This window comes from Phoenix dactylifera, chromosome 1, assembly GCF_009389715.1.
Source record: "Phoenix dactylifera cultivar Barhee BC4 chromosome 1, palm_55x_up_171113_PBpolish2nd_filt_p, whole genome shotgun sequence".
Taxonomy (NCBI): Eukaryota; Viridiplantae; Streptophyta; class Magnoliopsida; order Arecales; family Arecaceae; genus Phoenix; species Phoenix dactylifera.
In genome coordinates, this window is record NC_052392.1 from 30,039,947 (window position 1) to 30,064,328 (window position 24,382).

The window sequence follows — 24,382 nt, forward strand, 5'->3', positions numbered from 1 at the left end:
GAACAATGAGCTAGATTTATGCTCCTTGGGTTAATAATATTTTGATAAAATAGTTGGTAATGGTTATGCCAGATTTAAAAAATCATCATATAAAGTGCCAAAAGTATACATGTAATGATGGTATGAAGTGTCGAGTAGACATCCTAAAGTGTCCAAAGTGTTCAACACATCAGAAAACCTGACATGCAGAGTATCCCGGTAATGATGGTACTCACAATAGCTCTTTTTTCACTACTTATATAGTTGACATCCTCCGCTTCACTCTTCCTCTTGCTAACCTTGATTCTGATTTTTCTAGCACAGCTGTAAATTAACATAATACTAAACCCTCCTCATCCTTCCCACACCCTTTGACTGTTGCATCTGACCTGCATACATCTGTTGCATATGTGAGATCTGTTTTCTTTCAAATCAACAATCAAAATGACTGCGTTATTCTAGGCAGTCTAGAAGATTTCGTGTTGAGGTTCATCTTGTTTGACCATCAGATCAATACATAATCTCGAGTTTCGGATGGTTCTGTCAACAAGTGAAAACATGTTTGGCTAGACTACGAGTAAATTCTATATGGATGAGAAGGAAATCTGGAGATGTACAATGCAGTAAAGAGAATAAGCATAGGCCATATTTGAAAGTCCTTCGAAGCTTGAATAGATGTGGATTTTTGATTATCTGATATACAAGTTTGAATGGTTATATCTTATGAAGCAATAAGCATAAACATTTCTGATGCATATGTAACACATTAAAGGGGACAAAATAAATAGGTAATGGCCTAATAATGTGGAAAACTTGTATAAATTAGTTCTTTTACATTGAGTTTCCAATTGGTCATCAATTAGTTTGGGAAACATGCTTCTTACTTTTCTGACATCCAAATATAGTAGAAGCTTCAGCTATTTTAATTGTCAAACATAAAGCATTGCTTTAATGAGGTCTTTAACCTTAGCAGGTTTTAGCCTGTGCTGATTAGTGATGGTAGCCATTATGCAATGTTTGTTGGGATCTGGATAGTCACATAGATTATTTGTGTAAAGTTAATCTTGCCTCTTGAAGGAAGAGTTCAAAAACACCATTGAATTTCACATCTAATGCATAGTAATTTGCATGAAATGACTAGTAACAGTGCTAGGGATAAAAAACTTCGGCAAAAAAAGCACTAGGGTATCTGTTTAAGCTTTTGAGGCTCCAATTCCAAGTTTGTATGGAACCATATATGTATTTCCAGTAGAACTTCTTAGAGATTATACAGATAATGAGTGTCCAGCAACTGCATAATGAACAGTCTGCCTCCAAATATTTGAGCAAATGAAGCAGGATAACATTTTTTGTGTTATTGTGCTACTTATCAAATCACACTGGAATTTGGTTGCAGTTTTTCATCAAACTGTTGGTTTAGTTTAATTGAGATTCTAGTATGATGTTTGTTTTTATTGATCAGCCCGAAGAAAAGGAAAGAAGAAAAGGGATCATGCGAAGGATTCAGGAAGAGATGCTGTAGTTTCATCTTCTTGTTTGCTGCTGCAGTGTTATATATTCATCTCTGAAGGACTGGCAATGGTAAACTCATCTCATGTAAATTCAGATTTAATTGCTCTCAGGAACACTACAGTTATGGTTTACTTCCATTACAGATGCTAGCAGCGTTGGGCAATGATTGCAAAGTGTTCCAAATGACAAGCCCTTTCAATGGGGAAGAAGAGGTAATCAACTAGGATACTATCAACAGCTGACAAGTTTTCACTACTGGAAATTAGACATAAACCACCTAATACTTACTTTCGTTATTTCTCCAGAGGTTTTCTCAGCACTTTGAACTATTACAGAAAGCTCAAGTTCCCGAGCACATTTCATACTACCTTTTCAAAGAATCAACAGTCCATGCACGCCTATTTGTGAGTGTTAGAAAGCATGTGTTGGTGTTGGTATTTTTCCTTTCTTGCTGCATAGCTAATTTTAGCCAATGCACATCTATTTCAGAACGTAGCAAAGCACAATTACTTTAGAGAAGCCCAGAGGATTTTAGCATCTCTTAAGGGTAGTTTCTCAGGTGAACCAGACAAGTTGCTAGAGGTCCGACAACTAGAACAGGTTGCAGAGCATAACCGGATAGCATTGAATGTTGTCAACCAAGTTGGCGGCCGAGATCCATCACTTAGGGTTTCTCTCGAGTTTACTCACCATCCCTACTTTGCAGTTGCAGTGGTCAAAAGATCATAGTCGCTTTGTTGGTGAACCAATTTTGAACTCTCAATAAGACTCAGAAATGAAGTCAAGCCATCAGTTGTAACATTACATTTCTTCAGAGTACATTTTGCCATTTCATTTCTATGAAGTATTAGTTGAATCCAGGGCAGCACCTTCGCTGCCACCTTTCTTTTTTTTCAAAAACATTTTTGTTTATGACATTCATTAAGATATTACTATTTGGTGTATTAGTAGTTTTACCTTCCAAGTCCATGTATCATTATTTTTGTACTCATATTCTAATCTTAACTTGTGAATACAAGAGTTTTTCAGATTTCAAATTATATTTGACTAGCTGCTTTAAGAACACCACACGTTAAATGACAACAAATTGGGTCTGTCCTTGCTGGCAATAGAAGCCAGAAAGTGCATTTTATTAAGATCTTTTACAGGTATTCTGGTGACCTTCAAAGTTTTGCTACCGTTGTCAAAGTTGATGAAGGCTTGTAATTTGAAACAAGAGAAAAGTTGATTGGTCAGAGTTTCTTTTAAGGTAATAAACATAGTTCCTTCAATTATGTTTAATCAAGACTATTCTTTTGGAGTGGCTTTCTTTAAAAGAAGAAAAACAATGAAGTGGCAGTTATATGGTCCTTAACCATAATGTCTTACTTTTGCTTTTGCTTTGAAGTATGTGTATCTGAATTAGAATTTAGAACAATCACTTTGTGTAAGCTGCACATTTTGAGACTGTTGTGTAAGCTATCAATACTCTGACAGCTGATATGACACTCATGGCCGTTCTGTGTCTTATTTTTTTTGTAAAAATGATCTGGAATTATTTTGATTATTTTCTTTGTTTTCCTTCTAATTTTTTGAATCAATACTTCATACCCACCATCATAAATTAAAATGCCCCCAAATACTCACTTCTTAGGAGTCATAAAAATCAGATAAGGCGGGACTTGTGTCTCAGTCGGTCCGCAGGGTTTACATGTTCTAACTGTAATTCTGAACCAAATATGTGCTCGGGCAACATCGTCCCCTGCCACTTGTGTCTCCGGGGGGGATCTGTCGGATGATCATATAAAATTTTTAGACCTTGTATGGATATTGTTATAAGATTTGTGGGTTAAACCAGTACAAGTAGTAAGATTATGGAGTTAGGTTAAATATCCAAGAATAGCTTCAGAGTGAGTCAGCCCACTCTAAAGCTATTTTTAGATATTTATGAATAGAAGATTAGTCTAATTTGTCATTCTATGATTTTGCTGGTTGTATTTATCTGATTTATTTCAGCCCAAATCATTATTTTTTAAATTATTTTTATTTTATTTTCAGACCAGACCAATCATCCAAACAAACTATTATTATGCTTAAATTATTTCTATTTTATAATTCCTTATAATATTTCAGATTTCCAACTTTATATAAGAGACTTTGGAGAGACTCTTATTCAAATATACTAGTGCTGGCTTTTAATACTTGTCACATTAGGCAGCATATTTCTCTAATCTGTTCAATTCTTTTTAATTTTAAATCAATTTGAAGTCTTATTTTGGATCTCCGTCCACTCATTAGATGCTGTTCCTATTTGCGTTGCTTCCCAACTAGTGGACTATGCCACCTAGAAATTATTAGTTGGACCAGGTCCATGGTGGATCAGTCCAACTAAAAAGCATCACGTATGATAGTAATCCTTTTTTTCCTCTTCTTTCTTCGTTTTATGTGTAAAAGAAACATGTGCTAGGATAAATTTATTGGTGGCTATGGTGAACTTGGTCTAAATAATAATGTTTCAAATATCCAACTTCGGGAGCTACTTTTATTAGCTCCCGAAGTTCCCTCTTCCATAGTTTTCTATGGATTTGTGAATTCTAAATTTTTTTCCAATAATGATTTCTTGATCTTTAGTCCAATAACACATGCTACAAATTCTGCATGTATCTCATTTGACTCAAATTTCGTTTCAAATAGGGACCCCACATTCATAGGATTCATCCAGCATCTTAAGCTTCGTAACCTATAATTTATGGTTTGCAAGATTAGTTCTTTGCTTCACATTTGAAGGAGGCTAATTCTGTTGAGAAGGTATGGTCTGATTTCAAAGCCGTATGTCATGCCCTTGCCCCGAAATCACGAGTCTCAGACTGGTCGATGTTTGCTGTTAGATGTTAAGCTTGTATGGCAACTCAACAAAGACAAGTTGCCACTTCGGCTCCTGGAACAAAATCTCACTGGACATTAGAATAGCGGAACCTATTTGTCGATTTGTGGGTAGAAACAAATATTAGTTGGAAATAGATCTGAGACACATCTAAACAAGGCTGAGAGAATGTTATGGATGGATTTCATAAAGGTTTTTTGAAAATATTAAAGTCGTTAAAAAACCTATTATATATATATATATATAATTTTTAATTTATATTTGCTTCATAGTTTTCATGAAGATCTTCCTCATTTCATGAACAATGTTAGAAAATATATACTTTCGATTGGGTGTTACCTAAAATATATACTTGCAGAAAAAAACCACTTTATAATTTAAGTTTACCAAATAAATGTTTTACTAATAAGTCTCTATACAAAAGTATTCTATATATGCTCTTTCTATAAAGTATTTTTTCATAAACCAAAACAATGCCAGACCCACAATGGTGAGTCGCTAGGCAGCTCCCTCTCTTCGATCCACAGGACACCTCCGTAGTGATTGGCCATGTATAATGCCACCCAGTCGCGCCTCATTGGCCATTGTCCCCTCTGTAAACGTGCTTGGCCTGGAACTCTACGCGTCACTAATCATGGTCCGAATATCTCGAAGCAGGAGGTGACCTGCACACTGCCAGTGTTTCTCTGGATCCAGCTGATAACCATGGTCGAGTTACTCTCAAGCATAACTGCTATAGCTGCAACACACGCGAGCATGGAGAAGTAGCGAGGAGGAGTACATGATAATGAGGAGGAGAAAAGACGAGAGAGCGGTCATGGTGGCCGGAGGAAGCGTGAGGAGGAGGATGAAGGCGGCAAGGAGGCAGACAAGAGAAAGGTCGTTTGTGGGCAAAGACGGTGGAGAGGAGGGCGGACACGAGAGAGGCGAGGAGGCTAGAGGGGATGGGTGAGTAGCAATTTGACCCATGAATATTACCAAAATTACAGGTCATGGTATCAAATATCATCCTATTTTTTTTATCTAAATTATAGGACTTGACTTGTGCTTTCTATTACAGAGAAATCAAGAACATTTATTTTATAATGAATGGTAACCAAAATTTAAAAAATTATATCATAAAAATTTTAAAAAGCACCATAACAAATCCTGTATAATAATTATTATATATTTTTTCAAAATATCCTCCATATAATATGCTAACTTTTTCTACTCGTGTGATGGGACTCGTGAAGAGTTCACATCCCTCTTAAAGTGTTGCACAATATTTTCCAAAATATTCCTATACATCATTTAAATCCCTACTTCTCTACATGATCTGAAGTCTAACTCCCTACTTCTCAAATATTTATTTTCATTTCTTCATTTGTTTCTAAATCTTTCTCATCACGCCAATTTAATTTGAAAGTTATAGGACTACATGTTCTACGTAGCCCAAGGAGGCTCCTCATTGGATGACTACGAAGTTAAAAAAAAAAAAAATGTTTTTTACAGGTACATATTTTTATAAATATCTAAAATTCTATTATACATATCTATATTGTTATTTTTTTTTGCATGTGCATAACATATGTAAATTTTTTATAATTATTTTTTTGACATGCATATTATTATCAATATTTTTTTTGTGCGCACTAGGCGACTCATACAATTTAGTATAAATACATTCAAAAATATTAAAATATAGTAGGTCACGAAGTGCCCGAGACAGCTCTCCCTCACCAGTAGGGGTGGCAATCGGGTCGGGTCAGGCATAAACGGGTCGGGTCAGATATTAAACGGGTCAAAAAAGTATAAATCTGAACCTGACCTGTTTATTAAACAGGTCAAAAATTACAACCTGAATCCGACCTGTTTAATAAACAGGTCACCCGACCCGACCCATTTAACCTGTTTATTAAACAGGTCGATTAAACAGGTCGGGTTGGTTTATGCTTACCCGTTTAACTAAATATTACTGTAAATAACCAAAAATAAAATACTTAAAATAAAAGAGGACCTTTTTCGCCCGCTGCCTTCTCGGCTTCTCCCGACCCATCTGCCGTTCCCCATCACCGCCGCCCGCTGGCTTCTCCCGAGTCCCGACCCATCCGCCGCTCCCATCGCCGCCGCCCGCTGCCTTCTCCCGACCCGTCCGCCGCTCCCCATCGCCGCCTCGTCCACGGCAGCGCGGCTGGTCCCGGCGTAGGCCCACTCCTCCCAATCCGAGCCCCCGTCCGCCTAGCCGAGGCGGATGAGGACCTTCTCCATCTACCACTGGAAGCCTGGAACCCCGACGATCCCTCCAAGCCTCGGCTCTAGAGCTACGAGATCGATCTCGCCGAGTAGATGGAGACTGTCCCCGGATGGCGAAACCCTTGAGTTGCTGCGTCGTTACCTCCATCGCAGTCCGTGGGCTTGCTCGGGTCCCTGCTGTCGTCGCCGTTGCGAGGAGACGGAAGTAGTCGGCAGGGGGGAGGAGAGGGCGGAGGCGGAGGTCCGAAGGAGAGGCGAGGGGAGGGCGGAGGCGAAGAATCCGGAGAGGGCGGAGGCGGAGGTCTGGAGGAGAGGCGAGGGGAGGGCGGAGGTGAAGAATCCAAAGAGGGCGAAGGAGAGGGGAGATCGGGAGTCGGGAGAGGGACACTGTGGGTGAAATTGAAATAAAATCGGGGAAATCCCTAGGGAGAAAGGAGGTCACGGTGAAATTGGGCCGAGCGGCATGCGGGCTTTTTTTGGGCTAGAAAATTTGATCCAACAAATATTAAACGGGTTAAACGGGTTAAGCGGGTCAGATATCTAAAACCCGTATCCGACCCAATTAATAAACAGGTTAAACGGGTCAACCTGTTTACGACCCGAACCTGTTTAGGCCAAACCCAAACCTGTTTATGGCGGGTCGAACACAGGTCGGGTTGGCGGGTCGGGTCATATTTTGCCACCCCTACTCACCAGTCCAAAAACCCCAGAGTGATTTTTCACAAAGGAAGCCACCCAGTCCGCATCTCCATTGGCCTCTCTGTAGACATGCCTCACCTGGAAGATAATGCCACCACTAGTCATACCCTAGATGTCCCGAAGCAGGGGTGGTGTCTTTCAGCTTCCCTATGACACCCCCGAATCTAACCAATCACTATGGCCAAGCCGTTCTCAAGCAAGATGGCATTGGCCCTCAGCACACACTGAGCTTGACAAAAACTAGTGCAAGCTGACCTTAGCTTTGTCCCAAGGATTGAGATGTCGAAAATATGACTCCCTCTGGCTGTCACCACTCTAGAGTCTAAGCCCCTGATCATAAAATTTGCACCCCCCTCCTGCCACCATCCAAAACACATCCATCAAAGTTGACTTTGAGGAAGCTTAGGGGTGGAGGCTCCTAGGTGATGTACACCGTCTAAGATACTACATGAGTAGAAGTAGAGTCCTAGGTGCCCTGAACTATCAAAGACCATCCAAACAAACTTGTATGGGTGATCTCCGTAGCATGCACTCGAGCTCCCTCAAGGATGAGCCTCAACATTGAATTGCTCTTTCCAAATATCCAGAAGTTCCTAGCCAGCCAAATGTGATAAGCAATATATGCAGCCTTGATGGCCTCCAGCCGGGTCTGAGGCATGCCCGACCACTTCCTAAGTGCCTGGATAAAAGGGTCAGACTGGTGTAGAGCCTTCGTAGGAATATGAAAGAGTCTCCACACCCACACAACTCGATCATACTAAAATAGGACGTGATCCACAGACTCCTCCACCTCGCACCGAGGGCAAGTATGCGGAATGCTTAACCCGCGTTTGCTCAGGACAGCCCTAGTTGGGAGACATCCCTAGGTCACCTTTCATAGGAACGAGATAACTCTCGGGTGAAGGCCAAACCTCCAAATCCAGACAAAGTTCAGACTCTAACTCTGCTCACTCTGGTATAGGTCATAGATATCCCTTATTATGACTCTCGGGCTACAAGAAGTACTCCAGACCCTTACGTGTGGAATATCACACCTCGGAACTGCCAACAAATGCACTCTCTCTGCAAGGTGCTCTCCAAAGACCAATCTGGTTAGAGTCTCACCTTGTCTTATCGAGGTGGAGAATATCATAGACCTCCAGTCCTCCTACGGCCTCAACATTGACCATGGTCGGCCAGAGCCTCAGCGCAAGAGTATCCATCCAAGGGTCCCCTGTCACATCCACACTTTGGCCATCCCAATAAGCCATTTGGTGTTGGCCAGAACTTTGAGAACATGTTTGCGGATCTCCCTCCATATGAAAGAGCTCCTCCGTCCACTCTAGAATGCCTTGTGAGCGGTCCTAGGGTTGTACTGGCCCTCATCACTTGACTCCACAAGCACTGGAGCTCAAGAGCCAGCCTCACAGCATGTCAACAACCAACGTCTCTCTCCTCCTGAGCAGAGACTAGACACCCAACCCTCACTCCTGAATCGACTGGCAAACTCCACCCTAGCAAGTAGGTGCATCCCGTGTTGCTACCATATGAGCCCCACAAGAATTTTTGGAGCATCTGCTCCGATCCTCAGCAGCACAATCTCGGGACACCCATATTGGACATGAGATAGATTGGCATGAAGCTCAAGACCAACCTCACAAAGGTCGGCTAGCCCATCATGGATAGTGAAGTGACTCTCTAATCCTCCAGCCGCTCCTGGATGCACTGCACCACATCGAGACACTGCATCATCCGAGTCTTTATGTCAAGGGCATAGGTGTAAAAATACTATTTTTATTATGGTATATATGCAAAAAATATTAATTCATAAGGATTTGATATACATGTGAATTTGTGAGGATATGTATAATTTCATATATTTATAAAGATATATGTATATATGTAATAGCAAACTTGTGGGGATACAAATGTAATTTTAGATATTTTGTAAGTGAATATATAAAAAACCGTAAAAGTTACATTACATAAAAAATTAACTTGAGTCAAATAATATTAAAAATTGGAAAAGATCGTTTAATTCGGCGAGTTGTAAAAGAAAAATCGGCCGTTTTATCTTTTTTATTTATTCAAGGATATATAAAGATCGACCGTGAGCGGCCGAGCAAGCCCTAACCCTAGCGACCGCCACCAGCGAGAGAGAGAGAGAGAGAGAGAGAGAGAGAGGCGAGAGGAGGAGATGGGTCGCGTTCGGACGAAGACCGTGAAGAAATCCTCTCGGCAGGTGATCGAGAGGTACTACTCACGGATGACGCTGGACTTCCACACGAACAAGAAGATCCTGGAGGAGGTGGCCATCATCCCCTCGAAGCGTCTCCGGAACAAGATCGCCGGCTTCTCCACCCACCTCATGCGCCGCATCCAGCGTGGCCTGTGCGCGGCATTCCCTCAAGCTGCAGGAGGAGGAGCGCGAGCGCCGCATGGACTTCGTCCCCGACGAGTCCGCCATCAAGGTCGACACATCGAGGTCGACAAGGAGACCATCGAGATGCTCGCCTCCCTCGGCGTGGCGACCTCCCCGGCGTCGAGAAGCAGGCCGACGCCCCCGCCATCCCCGTCTACTCCGGCCGCCCTGGCGGGTACGGAGGCAGGAGGCTCTAAATTTCCAGTTGGGTTTCTTCTAGATCTAGATTTATGTTTAGGAGTAAAAGCCTCGGTCTTTCTTTCTTTCCTTCTATATAGTTATATGTCGTTCAAAGTTTTGGACTTGGTTTAGATATTTGGATTAATGATGGAGACATAATAATTTGATTACTGTTTTGATTAATACTTCTGTTGGATTTGGTGATTATTTGAAATGTTACTTTTAGTTTGTTTGAACTTCTGTTCTAAATGGTTTCGATTTGTTCTGTTTTTCTTTTGGATTGTTACTGTTATGGGTTGACTGGTGATCTGTGACATGCTTATTCTAGGGGAAATCCTAAACTACTGAACTGAAAGGGTAGTAAACATAAATTCGTTATCGGATTCTTCATATAAGGAGTTCGGGTGTTGTATTGTTTTATTGCTTGTATATCTCTCAACTCGCTATGATTGTTGTATGTATGTCTATGCCGGTTTCTTTGTGGTTGGTTCCCATTGCCTTCTGTTTTTTGATGACACATGAATGTTGGTTATCAAACTTTAATCCAACTTTCTTGAGTCCGATAGTCTTCTTAATGTAATTGGTTATCTGAATGCTTTATTTTTTTGTTACACACATCATCTTTGTGGAATGCTCCAACTTTTATTTAAGCTTGGCAATTACTTTCTGATACAATTCTGTATTCGTGAGTTTTCGGCACTGACTGAGAAAAAAAGTCCTACTCGTGATGTGTTTTGTTGATAGGCTATACCAGTCGCCATTCTTTTGGTAGCTCCTACAATCAACTTCATTCGATAGATTGGCCAAATCAATTTCTTCTTTAGGTTGATTTCATATATTGTGTCTCATTCAAGTTGAATGCTGTCTCTAGATCATTGTTAGCTGTTGGGCTAGACTGGATGAAATAGTGTACTGGACAAGTGCATTTGACATCAATAAATGGACCTGTAATTTTTTAATATGACTGCTTTTCTTGGCTATGGTAATATTCTTTTTGTTGTTCTAATTCAATGTTTAATAAGCGTCATCATTTAATTGCCATCAATCTTGTTGTTCGTTCATTCACCTATGTGCTGTCTTCCCCTTGATGCAACAAGCCTTGATGCATTCATGTCGTGGCTTATATTAATTGCAATTGTGTTCAAAAATGTTTCTCTTCCCTTTTTATTCTGGTTATATCACATTCAAAACTGAACTGACCTGACAAAATCTTGACCATAAGTAGATGGTCTCTTTTACATGCACACGCATTTAACTCATGAATCTTATTGTGCTACTAATTTAATCTGGATGTATCAATATGTAACATCTGTTTGCATGCTACATCTATTTGGAACTATGTAAGGCTTTTGTCTAATCAATTTAGGCTGAAATGCTCTCTTCACCATTAGCAACTCGTTCTTCCATTTGTTGTGAAAGATTGGCCAATTTAATTGTTTTGCCATTTTCATTCTCCAGTATCTTTGAACCTGTTTTGCTCTGTTCTTTTGTTTACAGTGACACTGTTGTTCTCTACGCATGATGGTAGTTCTCACATTTTTTATGTACTATTTATGTTGGTTAATCCTTTTTTTCAACAAAATAGTTGGTTGTCGTACTACAGCTTCCTGATAATGTCATATATATTTGGCACGAGATAGTTGCACCATACTCTGAAATGCCTGTTCAGAGTCTCAGATCTATTAGATTTATCCTTATATTGCTATCCTCCATTGAATATTAGATCTAATTTCAAAATAGAGGAGTTTCACTTTTTCTGTCAGCCATCAGTTTTTGTTATGGCCTTAAGAATGTTGTGTGTGGAATAGCCTTGTTGATTACATTGATCTGCTTAAATCTCCATATGCTTGGAAATACTTAGCGCTTTCAAGATACTTTCTACCACACCTTTTCATTAATTACCTTCGCCACTATCTTTCTATATAATTTTATGATTTATTGACTGAGTTTGTATTTATGATTTTAGCATGTTTATTATTGTAGTGGTATCACAAAGTTAAGTCTTATGACATCTAGAAATGTTTGGTTTCTATTTAATGAGAATGAAATCTTGTTCTTCAAGTCAGGTCATTGTATACTTTTTCAGGTTATAATTTCTAGCTGTAACTTCTGGAATTCAGATAGACCAAAATTTAGCATATGCTTTGACTCAGTCTTTTTCTCATTGGAACTGAGAGAGACATATTGCTAAGCCAGTTATTGATATTCTTGGTAACTAGTCTATTTTGCTGCACAAGGCTATTTGTTCATAGAACTCACCTCCTGTAGGTTACATGCAGTGATGAAATAATTTATGTTGCTTTTATATACTTCCACAAATGATGCATTTGCTTTGACCCAGAGTTAACTGTTGCTTAGCCATTTACCTGATCTAGCATTGCATTCTCCGTTATTTGAAGCCAATTTTGTTTACTTATTTTCTTGCACCTTCATGCGGGTGCTCCCAACTAGGTGCAAAGCCTCCCCCCAAACCACCCCCCCCCCCACCCCCAAAAAAAAAAAAAAAAAAAAAACAGATAGTTCCATGGCCCACATGCATTGCTGGGACAGCCATACTCTTTATGCATCCCTTTAGATTAGAAGAAGTTGGCTGGTTCTTCCTAGTTAGATAGAAATTTCTTTGTTTTATTTTTATGAACAGTACACTCACCTGCCATTAGAATCTAAGTGTCACATGATAAAGTACATATATTTTCAATCAGGCTTTGTAGTTCAAGTGATTTTGGATGATGGCTATCGTCACCAACTATATATTCCTGATTAACCACAACTTTCTTGTCAGTTATTCGGTACACATTTGCTTGACATTATTGTCCTGTATTCATGGGCAATCTACTTTGACAGTATTTGTGCCTAGAAGCTTCGTAACTGCATCATCCTAGAACTGAACTTAGAATGGGATGCAACAGTTGCTGTCAAAAAGATCTTTAACTTCATAGCAACTAATTGTTTTTATTTTACTTTTCTTTGGTATTCTCTTAATTATCTAGACATCTTCATAGCTATGTTCTGTACCCTCTGTGGCAAGAAGAATTAGGTATTAATTAAACCTTTTGAGTGAAGATGACAGCATCTTCACTGATTTCCTACTAAACTCCTGATCATCTCTAGGGGAGCTCAATTCATGATTTTTTCTGCAATCTTCCCTTGAAAATCCTATGATATATGCATTGTTAACAAGCATACCTTATTTATTTATTTGTTCAACTATTTATATATCTATTTATTTATTATTTTGTGTGGGGCTTGGAGCAGTGCAATTCAGGGTTTAGGGTGCTTGGAGATGGGATGCTGGGTAGCAGCAGTCTTATTATGTCCAGATTTCACAGGTGGGTTTTTTTCTGTGACAAGAATTAACAGGTCTTTGGTCTGAGACTCGGGAACTTGACCTTTTGGTGACACAAATAGTCGAGTTTGGAGGTCTGTGGTGGGTTCCTCTATCTTTTGGTGTCTGTTAGATCAGGAGATAAGCCTAAACTGTGTGGCTTTTGGGTGATGGAATATAAACTGCAGCTTCTGTTTGTTGTGGGAGAGGGAGTTTGCATGAGAAGTTGTGGTTTTACTAGAAGGGAAAACATATGGTGTGAAAAATAGATTGTATTATATCTCAAAGTTGAAATATCAATGCTATTCCTCATATTACAGTTATATTGTGATTCAGAGTGGAGGATTATAAAAGAGTATTTCATTTCTTTGGTGAGGTCCTATTTTAAAAGGATCATGAGGTTTGTGAACTATGTTTTTGTGTTCGAGATGCAGTTCCCTTGTTTTCATTGGCCTCGTTGTTGATTGTACTTGGAATTTTGGAAATGATTTGTGTTTTAAAGAGGCCAATTCTGAAGAGATTTATGCCACAGTTGTCACCCTTAGATAGCTGATATTATTATTAGTTATATGGATTTTATTTAATGGGACCTGGGCCTTGGAAGAGATGATCAATGACCGAAGCGTGCCTTTTATGATGTATGCTTATTAGGTAAATCAATCCAGATTATTATGGGGTACTTGGTATTCTGTGGCATACATAGGTATCACACTGATTCATGATGGTACTTTGGACATGAAGCCTATGGCACAGAGGCCTGGCCTCGGGTTGTGATTTTATGGTTTCTCTGATGTAAATGGATCAATGAGTTAGAAATTTCCTTTTTGTTTTTGGCTGACTTGAACATCAAGACTTTATTTTAATGCGTATAATGTTGAAACGAATAATATCTTGGAAATTTTTGTACTTGTGACATCAAAATAAGTTGCGCTAGCCTTTTACTTTACTTTGTTGGTGGTAATCATGAGTGGATGGTTGAATCGTGATGTGCCATTTAATCACCATATTTTTTCCCCCGATCTTTGGATTATGAATAAATTTAGTACATGAGATGTGATTATGAACGAGGTTCTTCGGTGTAGTAGTCTTGCTTCCTCTCTGGGCAATTGAAATCAGAAGGGCAGGCTTCTTATTCTCTTTTGAGGGATGGGTACTTGAATTGTTTGATCTTTTTTAATATTTCAGTAATTTGTTTGATTGATATTCTTTATCTTGTTTAGTGTTCTCAACATTAAAGAGATTTTGTGGATTATCTGAAGTGGTCCTGTTTTTTCATGTCACACTTGGATATTTGATGATTGGAGATAGGGTCAGTACTCGGTAACCGCACATCTACAAGCCTATAATTAAATTTCAAAAAATCCTGATTATCATGGGGAAAAAAACTGTGTGAACACTTTCATCCCTATTGCAAAGACCAAATTAGTTGGAGGTCCCAAAGAAGATTTTGTTTTAAATTTGGAACCATGATTAGGCTTGCTTGAACTCTGTTTATTTTCATCATAGAGACTAAATGAAGTCCAGGTTAGGCTAAATGAGACAAAATGATTTAAACATGCTACGTAGGTGAACGGGTCAAAGATTAAATGGGTTAAACAGATTAAATAAATTTTAATGGATTAAATAGGTTAAAGAAGCCCAAGATAGGTTAAATGAGAGAAAATGATTTAAACATGCTAAATAGGTCCTAAATGGCAATTATTAAACATGTCAAAATAGATTAAATGATCTAAAGATTTAAACTTGTGTTCAATCCATTTAATAAATAAGTTTAGGCGGGTTATCTCAATTTATTTATGCCAAACCCAAGTCTATTTATCAATTACAGATTGGATTGATGAGTCAGATCATTAATTAAATTGCTTTGGTAAGCGGCTCAAAGGGCAAATGCAAACCCATGTTTCTAATCAGGTGACCTCTTGGCGCACAAAGGGCGTATTTATAATTATCAGTTCCCTTCCTTATTTGGCTTTGGATGTACGGAATATAGTTTTTCTATTTGAGGGGATATCCTTTCCATGGCTTAATCTATGATGGTAATTTTCTCACGATGATGAGAATTTTGTTAACAATATATCACCTAAATAAATAAATAAATCTAATAATTATAATTAATAAAAAATTTTAAACAAAATAATATATATATTTTATTTGGGATCAGAATAAATCTATTTTATCACAAAAAAATATATTCTAGCATAAAATAAATCTATTCATTTAATAAATTCAAATCATAAAATTGCAAATCCTACGGATCCATTAATATTAAATTTAAAACAAAAGTAAGAGAAAATAGTCCGATGAAGGCAGGTCGAAACACGTAGACGCTGTCCCAAAGAAGTATTTGCCTCCACGTATAGATTTTCCGGCAATCCTCCTCAGAGATACGACGATCCTACACTTTTTCTCCAGAATCGAACCCAATCGGACTTGCAGATCTAGTGAAGAACGAAATAAAAAGAATAAAATAAATTAAATATAATTATAAAAATAAAAATCAGAAGCGGCTAAGAGGAAGAACATTTCTCCAGAATTTTTCTGATATTTTTCTCTAATTTTTTATGTCCCGAATAGAATGAAATTGAGGGTCATGAGCTTTTTGGTCATTTTTCGTGTCTCGTTGGTTCTCGGGCCGCGTGCGTATTTATTTTTTTCAACAATCCTCTACAAAAACTTAATTTTTTTAAATAATTTTAAAATTAAAATAAAATGCTGGATATCTTATATTATGTAATAGGTGTAAGTACCTTTCGGTTTGAACCTTTACTCAATGACAATTGATTACATCTGTGGAGCCAAGGTGGTCTTAACTTTGAACCTCGGTCCATGGCTCAGATTAAATCAACAGCACACATAATATAGCCCGATCTGGGTTCTAAGCGGGTTATGCTAATATGGCCATGCGCAGGTATCTTTCATGTGCTTTTTAGGGAATCGCCCATTTTCCATAATCGCAGCCTTACGACTGCACATATAGGTGAGTCCTAATGAGGAAGCTAGCAAGGAAGCTCCTGCCTCTTGGGTCTCGGACTCATTAAGAGTTATACAAGCGAATTCATTCTACCGCCTGCTTTTATGAGCACTAGCACCATAGAAATGAGGAAAACATAAACAGTGCTCCTCTTAGTCACACTCCGGTTTGTTTCTACCCATTGAACCTTTTAAGGTTGGGTTCCCACCGTGGTGATTTATCTTTATGGGCTAAGCCCCATCACCCTCGACGACTCTAGAACTACTGTTCTAGGCAAATCGTAAGCTGATCAGCCAAATTATTTTTTGATGTTATAATATTTTAAAGCAATAACGTTATTTTTTAATTTATATCTTAATGATTTATGACGCACTTTTAAGTGCCGGTTCATTTTTACATTGGCATTTTCTTGGTTACGCTTGTCTATTACAGATTTACGGTCACAATGTAAGAAGACGTGGTAAAAGTGACCCTCTACAGGAAGATCTATTAGTAGATCTCTGAGCCACTCAGCTTCAATGCTAGTGGTGTCTAAAGCTATCAGTTCAGACTCAATGGTACTCCTAGATGTCAAGGTTTGTTTGGTGGATTTCAAAGACACCGCAGCACCTCCTAGGAGAAAGACATATCCTGTAATGGATTTAACATCTAAGGTATCGCTGATCCAATTGGCATCACTATAGCCTTCTAAAATATCAGGAAAGCCACTAAAGTGCAAACTACATGACTTGGTACCCTTAAAATACTTAAGGATCTCTCTAATGCTGTCCAGTAATCTCTATTTGGATTAACAGTAAATCTACTAAGTCTATTTACAGCATATACTATGTCTGGCCTGGTGTAGTTTGCTAGGAGTCATAGTTAGCCTATGATTTGAGCATACAGACTTTGAAGGATAGGAATTCCTAAGTTCATCTTGAGGTGTGTGGAGGTATCAAAGGGAGCTGAGACAGGCTGGCAATCGGAATAATTAAATTTATTGAGAATCTTGTCTACATAATGACTTTGGGATAACTTAATTCTATTTGCACTTCTAATTATTTTGGTATTTAAAATTAAGTCAGCTTATCCCAAGTCTTTTATATCAAATTTATGACTTAAGAATTGCTTTACTTTATCAACTATCTGAAGATCTGTCCCAAAGATCAATATATCATCTACATAGAAGCACAAGAACACAAATTCATTTCCAACTCTCTTATGATATACACATTCGTCTGTACTATTGATTTCAAATCCAAATGTCAGTATGGTTTCATCAAATTTCAAGTGCCATTGCTTGGGTGCTTGTTTAAGACTATAGAGAGATCTGACTAGTCTGCAAACTTATTTTCTTGGCTCGGAATTATAAATCCCTCTAGCTGGTCTATATAAATTTCTTCATTTAAGTCTTCATTTAGAAAAGCTGTTTTCACATCCATCTGATGATTCACTAATTTATAAATGGAGGTTAATACTATCAGGACCCTAATAATAATAATCCTAGCTACAGGTGTATAGATATCAAAAAAATCTACCCCATGTCTCTATGTAAACCCCCTGGCAACCTATCTAGCCTTAAATTTATCTACAGAGCCATCAGGCCTAAGTTTTTTCTTAAAAATCTATTTGCACCCTATAGTCTTACAGCCAGAAGGAAGATCAGTCAGTTCTCAAGTATGATTTTGGATAATTGACTGCATCTCATTTTCCACAGCTTCTCTCCAAAAGGGTGAATTCAAGGATTTCATTGTGTCCTCAAAAGTAGTTGGAGAGTCCTCTATAAGAAGGTATAGAAGTCATCTCCAAAAGTTTTCTCTACCATAGATCTCTTACTCCTTCTAGGTTCTGCTTCTACTTCTATTTTTCTTGTCCTTATTCTACTAGAGCTACTAGTTATACCACTATCTACTCTAGTCCTAAGTGGAAAGGTGTTTTCAAAATATATTGCATCTCTGGCTTCTATAATAGTATTGTTACTAATATCATTTTCTTCTGAATTAATTATCAGAAATTTATTGGCATTACTATTGGCTGCATATCCTATGAATATGACATCCACTATTTTGGGCCCTATTTTCTTTCTCTTAAAATCAGGTATTTTCATTTTTGCCAAGCACCTCCACACTTTTAAATAGCTAAGATTAGGTTTTCTATATTTCCAAACTTCATATGAGGTTAGATCATTATTTTTGGAGGGAATCCTATTGAGGATATAACAGGCTAAAACTAGAGCTTCCCCCTACAAATTTTTTGGTACTCCTGAGCTTATAAGCATTGAGTTAATCATATCCATTAAAGTCATATTCTTCCTTTCTGCTACTCCATTTGATTGGGGAGAATAGGAAGCAGTTACTTCATGAATGATTCCATGATCTTTATAAAATTGAGTTATCTCATTAGATGTATATTCACCTCTTCGATCTGATCTAAGGATTTTAATTTTCTTTTCCTATTGGTTCTCAGCTTTGATCTTAAAAATCTTAAATTTGCTGAGCACCTCATCCTTGGTTTTAATTAGGTAGATGTAACAGAATTTAGATAGATCATTTATGAAGGTCACAAAATATCTGTTACCTTCCCTTGAAGTTCTATCAGAGTCACAAACATCACTATGAATCAACTCTACTGGATTCGAATCCCTATTAACAGATTTAAAAGGCTTTCTAGAGAGTTTGGCTTCTACACAGATTTCACATTTTTCATGGTTCTTAAGATCCCTTTTTGGTATTAAATTTAGGTTCATTAGTTGCTTAATGGTATTATAATTTATATGACCTAATCTACCATGCCAAATAGAAGGAGGTTCTTTATTCATGATCAAAGAATTTTCATTTATTGAAGGAACTATTACATTCAACTTAAACAATCCTTCACTAAGGAATCCTTTTCCAATAAACATTACACCATGAGAAATTACAATTTTATTGGCCTCAAAAATAAGACGAAAGCCTTGTTGGACAAGCAAGAAACCACTAATTAGGTTTCTCCGACCGGAACATGTTGGACGCCGTGCAGGGATAGGACTTTTACAGAAGTAAGCTTTAAGTCTACACGTCCCACTTCTAACACACGCGCCTTCGAGCTGTTTGCCATGATCACAGCTCCTCCACTTGAGACCTGGTAAGAGGAAAACCAGGAGCGATCCGAACAAATATGAATACCAGCTCCGGTATCAATCCCCCAATCATATGCTTGTAAAGTCATGTTAACTTCAGGAGTGAATGAAACAGACCTGAAAGCAGTCTCAGAGGAGCCAACGCCGGAAGTCATCATGTTGACTTGAGCACTGGTTATGTGTGGACCTTTCTTCTTAGATTGAAGAGGTGCAGTCTTCTTATAGAAGCACTGGGGAGCCAAATGGTTGGTCCGAGCACACACATAACAGAAATGAATACCACCTTTCTATTTCTTCTTCTTCTGCTCCTGGGATTGGATAGGTTTCCCATTGTGGTGGTTAGGGTTTCTAGGGTTGTAGGGCTCCTTTTTGTAATGCTTATTTTTGAAGGGTCGGTTCTGATTTTTCCTAGGTGGGGCCTCTACATTATAAGCATTATTTTTGTGTCCAGTAGGAGTTTTACTCCTGAGCCTATGTTGCTCTTTAATTCTAATGGAGTTCAAGACTTGGGTTAGGGTGAGACCTCCTTGGGTATGGCTCGGGGTCTTAGCAAAATTAGACCATAAATTAGGTAATTTATCTATCAGACAGGCTACCTGGAATGATTAATCCAAATTGGTCCCATTAGCTCTAAGCTGGTGGATCAGGATTTCAAAGTCATGAATTTAGTCATTCATAGGCTTTGAGTCCACCATCCTAAAGTTATTGAAGTCGGAGGCCTTGAACCTCTTTACCCCAGTATCCTAAAGACCATATTTGCTATCTAGGGTGTCCTAGAGTTTTTTGGCACTCTTGGTTGTGTAATAGATGTCATACAGCCTCTCAGAAAGGACACCTAAGATTCTATGGATGCAATGATAGTCTATCTCATCAGGAGTCCTAGAGAGTGTACTAGTGGAAGCAGAAGGTTCAGTGTGTGAAGAGGATGAACTCCATTTGGATTTGGGTTTTGGCGAGTAGCAGGTTGTCAAGTAGTTGGGTTGGGCCCATTATCAACTTCAGACGTGCTCTCACCTGTGGCTGAGATCAATCCTAATGTGGTGAACTAGAACTGCATTTGGTCTTGCCACCTCCTAAAATTGTGGCCATCAAATTTTTCAGGTTTGGCACTAAGGTGGTCAGTAGTGTTAGAGGCAATGGTTCAAGATTACAGAAAAGAGACAGCAACATGAATGAAGGCAAAAAGTTTATGTCAAAAGATTGCATTAAAATTTGTATTGAATTTTGAATGTCTAGTTGATATACCCAAAAAATAATAGCTAGATCAGCTCCAGATCAGTGATGGAGCACTAGGCTCACTTAAGTATCAGCTTTTCTTAGGCACGTATGCCTTTTGGACAAGCTTTTCTTTGACACTATTAGTTAGTGGATATAATCACTAGAAATCATACAAATTCAATTTTTACAAAAGCCTAAGTGCAAATTTAAATTGGTTATTGTGCATCAATCAATTTCCAAATTTTCAGTTTGAATTTTTCGAATTAGTAATAATTGATTACTAATTTAGTGCTAGCAAATCAATTAATGTAATTGAGATCTAAAATGTCAATTCAATGAATTATATAATCTATTACCTTATTAGAATAATTGATTACTAATTTTATGCTGGCAAATCAATTATTGTAATTGAGATCTAAAATGTCAATTAAATGAATCATATAATTTATTACCTTATTAGAATAATTGATTACTAATTTTGTGCTAACAAATCAATTATTGTAATTGAGATCTAAAATGTCAATTCAATGAATTATATAATTTATTACCTTATTAGAATAATTGATTACTAATTTTGTGCTAGCAAATCAATTATTGTAATTGAAATCTAAAATGTCAATTAAATGAATCATATATTTTATTACCTTATTAGAATAATTGATTACTAATTTTGTGTTAACAAATCAATTATTGTAATTGAGATCTAAAATGTCAATTCAATGAATTATATAATTTATTACCTTATTAGAATAATTGATTACTAATTTTGTGCTAGCAAATCAATTATTATAATTGAGATCTAAAATGTCAATTCAATGAATTATATAATTTATTATCTTATTAGAATAATTGATTACTAATTTTGTGCTTGCAAATCAATTATTGTAATTGAAATCTAAAATATTAATTTAATAAATTATAAAATTTATTATCTTATTAGAATAATTAATTATTAATTTTATGCTAACAAATCAATTATTATATTTGAGATCCACCAACAAATTTTGCGCTTGCAAAGAAGTCAAATTGTCAAGAAATCTAATGTGTATTAGACGTACTATTTTCTCTACTTATCCCTTTCACTTATTTTTCTAACCAAATACCAAAACATCTTTATCCCCTGGAATAAATCTCTCCCTTCTAGAATACTTATATATATATGTTTTTATCCTTTCCAAGTTTGTTCCACCACCAAACTTAATTTTTAAGGTCAACTTCTATGAGTCCATGCATGATTCTCGCCATATAGCGTGAGAATTGGTCATTTGGATTCGTCAGAGAGGCTCGGCGGCTGCGACCGTTCCCAACTTCCCCTGCTTCAAATTGGAGACCGCCTTGTGAGCTTCATCTTTTCTGCCTTCTTTTCTACTTCTTTTTTTCCTTGTTTTTTTTAATAAGCTGTCAGCTTCACCTTTGCCTTTCTTCTCTGCCGGCTCTTTCCTCCCGCTCACGGACCAGCGGAATTGGTTGGCGACTTTTTTTTCCTTCTTTCTTTCTTTTTTTGTGTGTGTGGTGGAAGCCGCCAAGTCACATACAGTAGCACCGCCCACAGGAGAGTTGACAATGGCACTCCAAACAGCACCACCTACTATTGTTTATGCTATATTAATAACTCAAGGTATTCTTTTTTTTGAGCCTAATTATAGCCACTGGAAACATGTTCCTTGGGAACAAAATTCCTCCCTTGGGATTCCTCATTCAGCACAGATTTCCCGGCACTCTACCAAGAGAGAGACACCAAATGAATGGCAATAATAATCTGCATGCCTTGCTAAGGCTGCCACATGCAATGGAAAGAATATATCATTCTTCTGGTCAGACTTAAGGTGGCCCTCTCATCCCAAAGAGAGTTATATTTATATGATAACTTGATTTTTCCCCCTGTTTTTTTTCCTAGTCATAGTTGATGTTGATTTAAATTGCTCCATCTTTTAATCTAGCCAGCCTTCTGCAAGAGGTTTTCTAACACCGGTCCAATTAATTCTAGGTGACAATAGTAACTCCAACAATTTCTTCATCCTCGACTCCTCCTGCTTTTAGGAATTAGCTGACCATCGTAGAGTTTACGGCTAAATAAAACAAATTTGTTTTCAAATCCTTATATCAGTTGGAAGAGTATTTTGATAGACAAAGTATTATGATGTTCAAAATAGTTATTATTTTGTTTCAAATGACAAATATCAGTTGTCATGACTTTGCAGTTATTAATAATGATTTCATAGTAAAACTGGTTGTAATGAATACTAATTTGTTTTATTTAGCTGTGGCACGTCCGTAATAAATCTCCAATTAGAAGGCCATTTGTGGTGAACTCGAGAGGCGGGTTCCAGCTGTTAGCCAGCCTAGTTCGCCTCGTCTGAAAGCGGCGAGGTGGCCTGTCTCCATCCCCCTCGTCACCTTCCTCTCCTTCCGACCTCTAATTTTATACCTCTAGAGTCTTTGGGGACTATACTTAATTATGCCTTCCAAAACTCAATGCCATGCTTAATAGATATTAGACAGAAGAGAAGAGTATCATTGGGGTTGGTTGACACCTTTGTAGTCTCCACAGGGAGAGTAACCACAAAGAGAGACACAATGATTGAAAAAAAAAATTTGTGAGGAGATGGTATCATGATGGCTCTCATTTTGCAAAGAAACATGAATGTGTTGGCCATATGTTGGCTCCACATATGTGATCACTTGGGCATGATGCTGCCCACATTGCCTTTAGATCGGCATCAAACGCATGATGGCGAGGATTGAAGGATGTATAGGCATCCAATGGCTTTTTATATGACTCTTGAGGAGGTTTGGGTAGCAATGGGGGGAGTGTGGAGATCCATATCCTGTTTGGCTGAAGCCAACTCATTTTCCAAATTGTAACAATTAGGGTTTGACCGATAAGTTGCATTCCGAAATGAATTCAAAGAGCTTCTTCTCGACTAGAATCGGTGTTTTGAAATTTTTTTAATTTATGTTTAAAAATTGATCACTCAGCATAATTTTGCCTACAACTCCACTAGTCAAATTTGTTGGACATGAATCTCAAAGTCCATATAATCAATGCAATTTCAATTAGTAAAGCTTTCTGCCTCCACTATCTAAATCTTACTTTTTTGTGAGCAACCTATGAAAGTAGAATTACAAAAAAAACATCACTTTTATGGCAGATACTCATTAGCCAATATTGTTGTGCCTATTGGTTATATCAACTAGTTTCGCTCAAAAAAAAAAAAAAATCCAAAGGATACAAATACTTTAATCAAGATATCTTATATCGTAAAATTTCTATAATTAGACATATATCAAATTTTTATTATTTACCGAATTTCTCGGGTATGTTTGACTATACTTTTTAAACTCTATTCTTTTCTTGCCCAGTAATTCACACAAAAGTTTTCTTGAGCTCATGCATTGTTTGTTTGATCTTTCAAAATTTAACGACCCGATACTACACCAATTCACACGAATTACACCATCATTTCTATATAAAAGTTTGTCATATTATTTCTGGACCAAGGTTACAACATGGAGATCGGCCAGGTCAGCTCAAAAGCTGTTTCCCTATCCCTCGTGGTCGGTTGAAATTTAAAGTTGAAGTCTATTACTTTTTTTTTAAAATTTGACGCCAAATAAATAAATAAATAAATAAGTAAATAAATAAATAGAAAAAAACGAGGCGTCGGTGGCCATTTTTGACTCATGCGTTCTTCCCTCCCACACTAAAAGTAGCAAACAAACAGTTATTATTATTAGTATTATATTAACCCCAGGGGTAGATCGGAAATTAGAACGCCGCGGGAGGCGAATGAAACCTAAAAAAGAGAGGCGAGAGCTGACTAAGCTTCCATTCTTACCGCCTTCCCCTTTTATTAATTAAAGTATGGCATCCACTGTCCCTCCCCGCCCTCTCCCCTTAT

The 24,382-nt window shown here is 37.7% G+C and overlaps 1 protein-coding gene and 1 pseudogene across 1 annotated transcript in view; both read left to right on the plus strand.

Annotated features, from left to right (window-relative positions):
* LOC103710849 (N-alpha-acetyltransferase 35, NatC auxiliary subunit) overlaps nt 1-2,531 on the plus strand; it is a 28,525-nt gene extending 25,994 nt beyond the window's left edge. The window contains 4 exon segments of the mRNA XM_039130106.1: nt 1,442-1,560; nt 1,635-1,703; nt 1,797-1,895; nt 1,981-2,531. Of these exon segments, the coding sequence (XP_038986034.1) occupies nt 1,442-1,560; nt 1,635-1,703; nt 1,797-1,895; nt 1,981-2,220 (527 nt within the window). The 3' untranslated portion in view covers nt 2,221-2,531.
* Nucleotides 2,532-9,380: 6,849 nt separating this feature from the next.
* Nucleotides 9,381-10,105, plus strand: LOC103710832 (annotated as a pseudogene).
* The last annotated feature ends 14,277 nt before the right edge of the window (nt 10,106-24,382 follow it).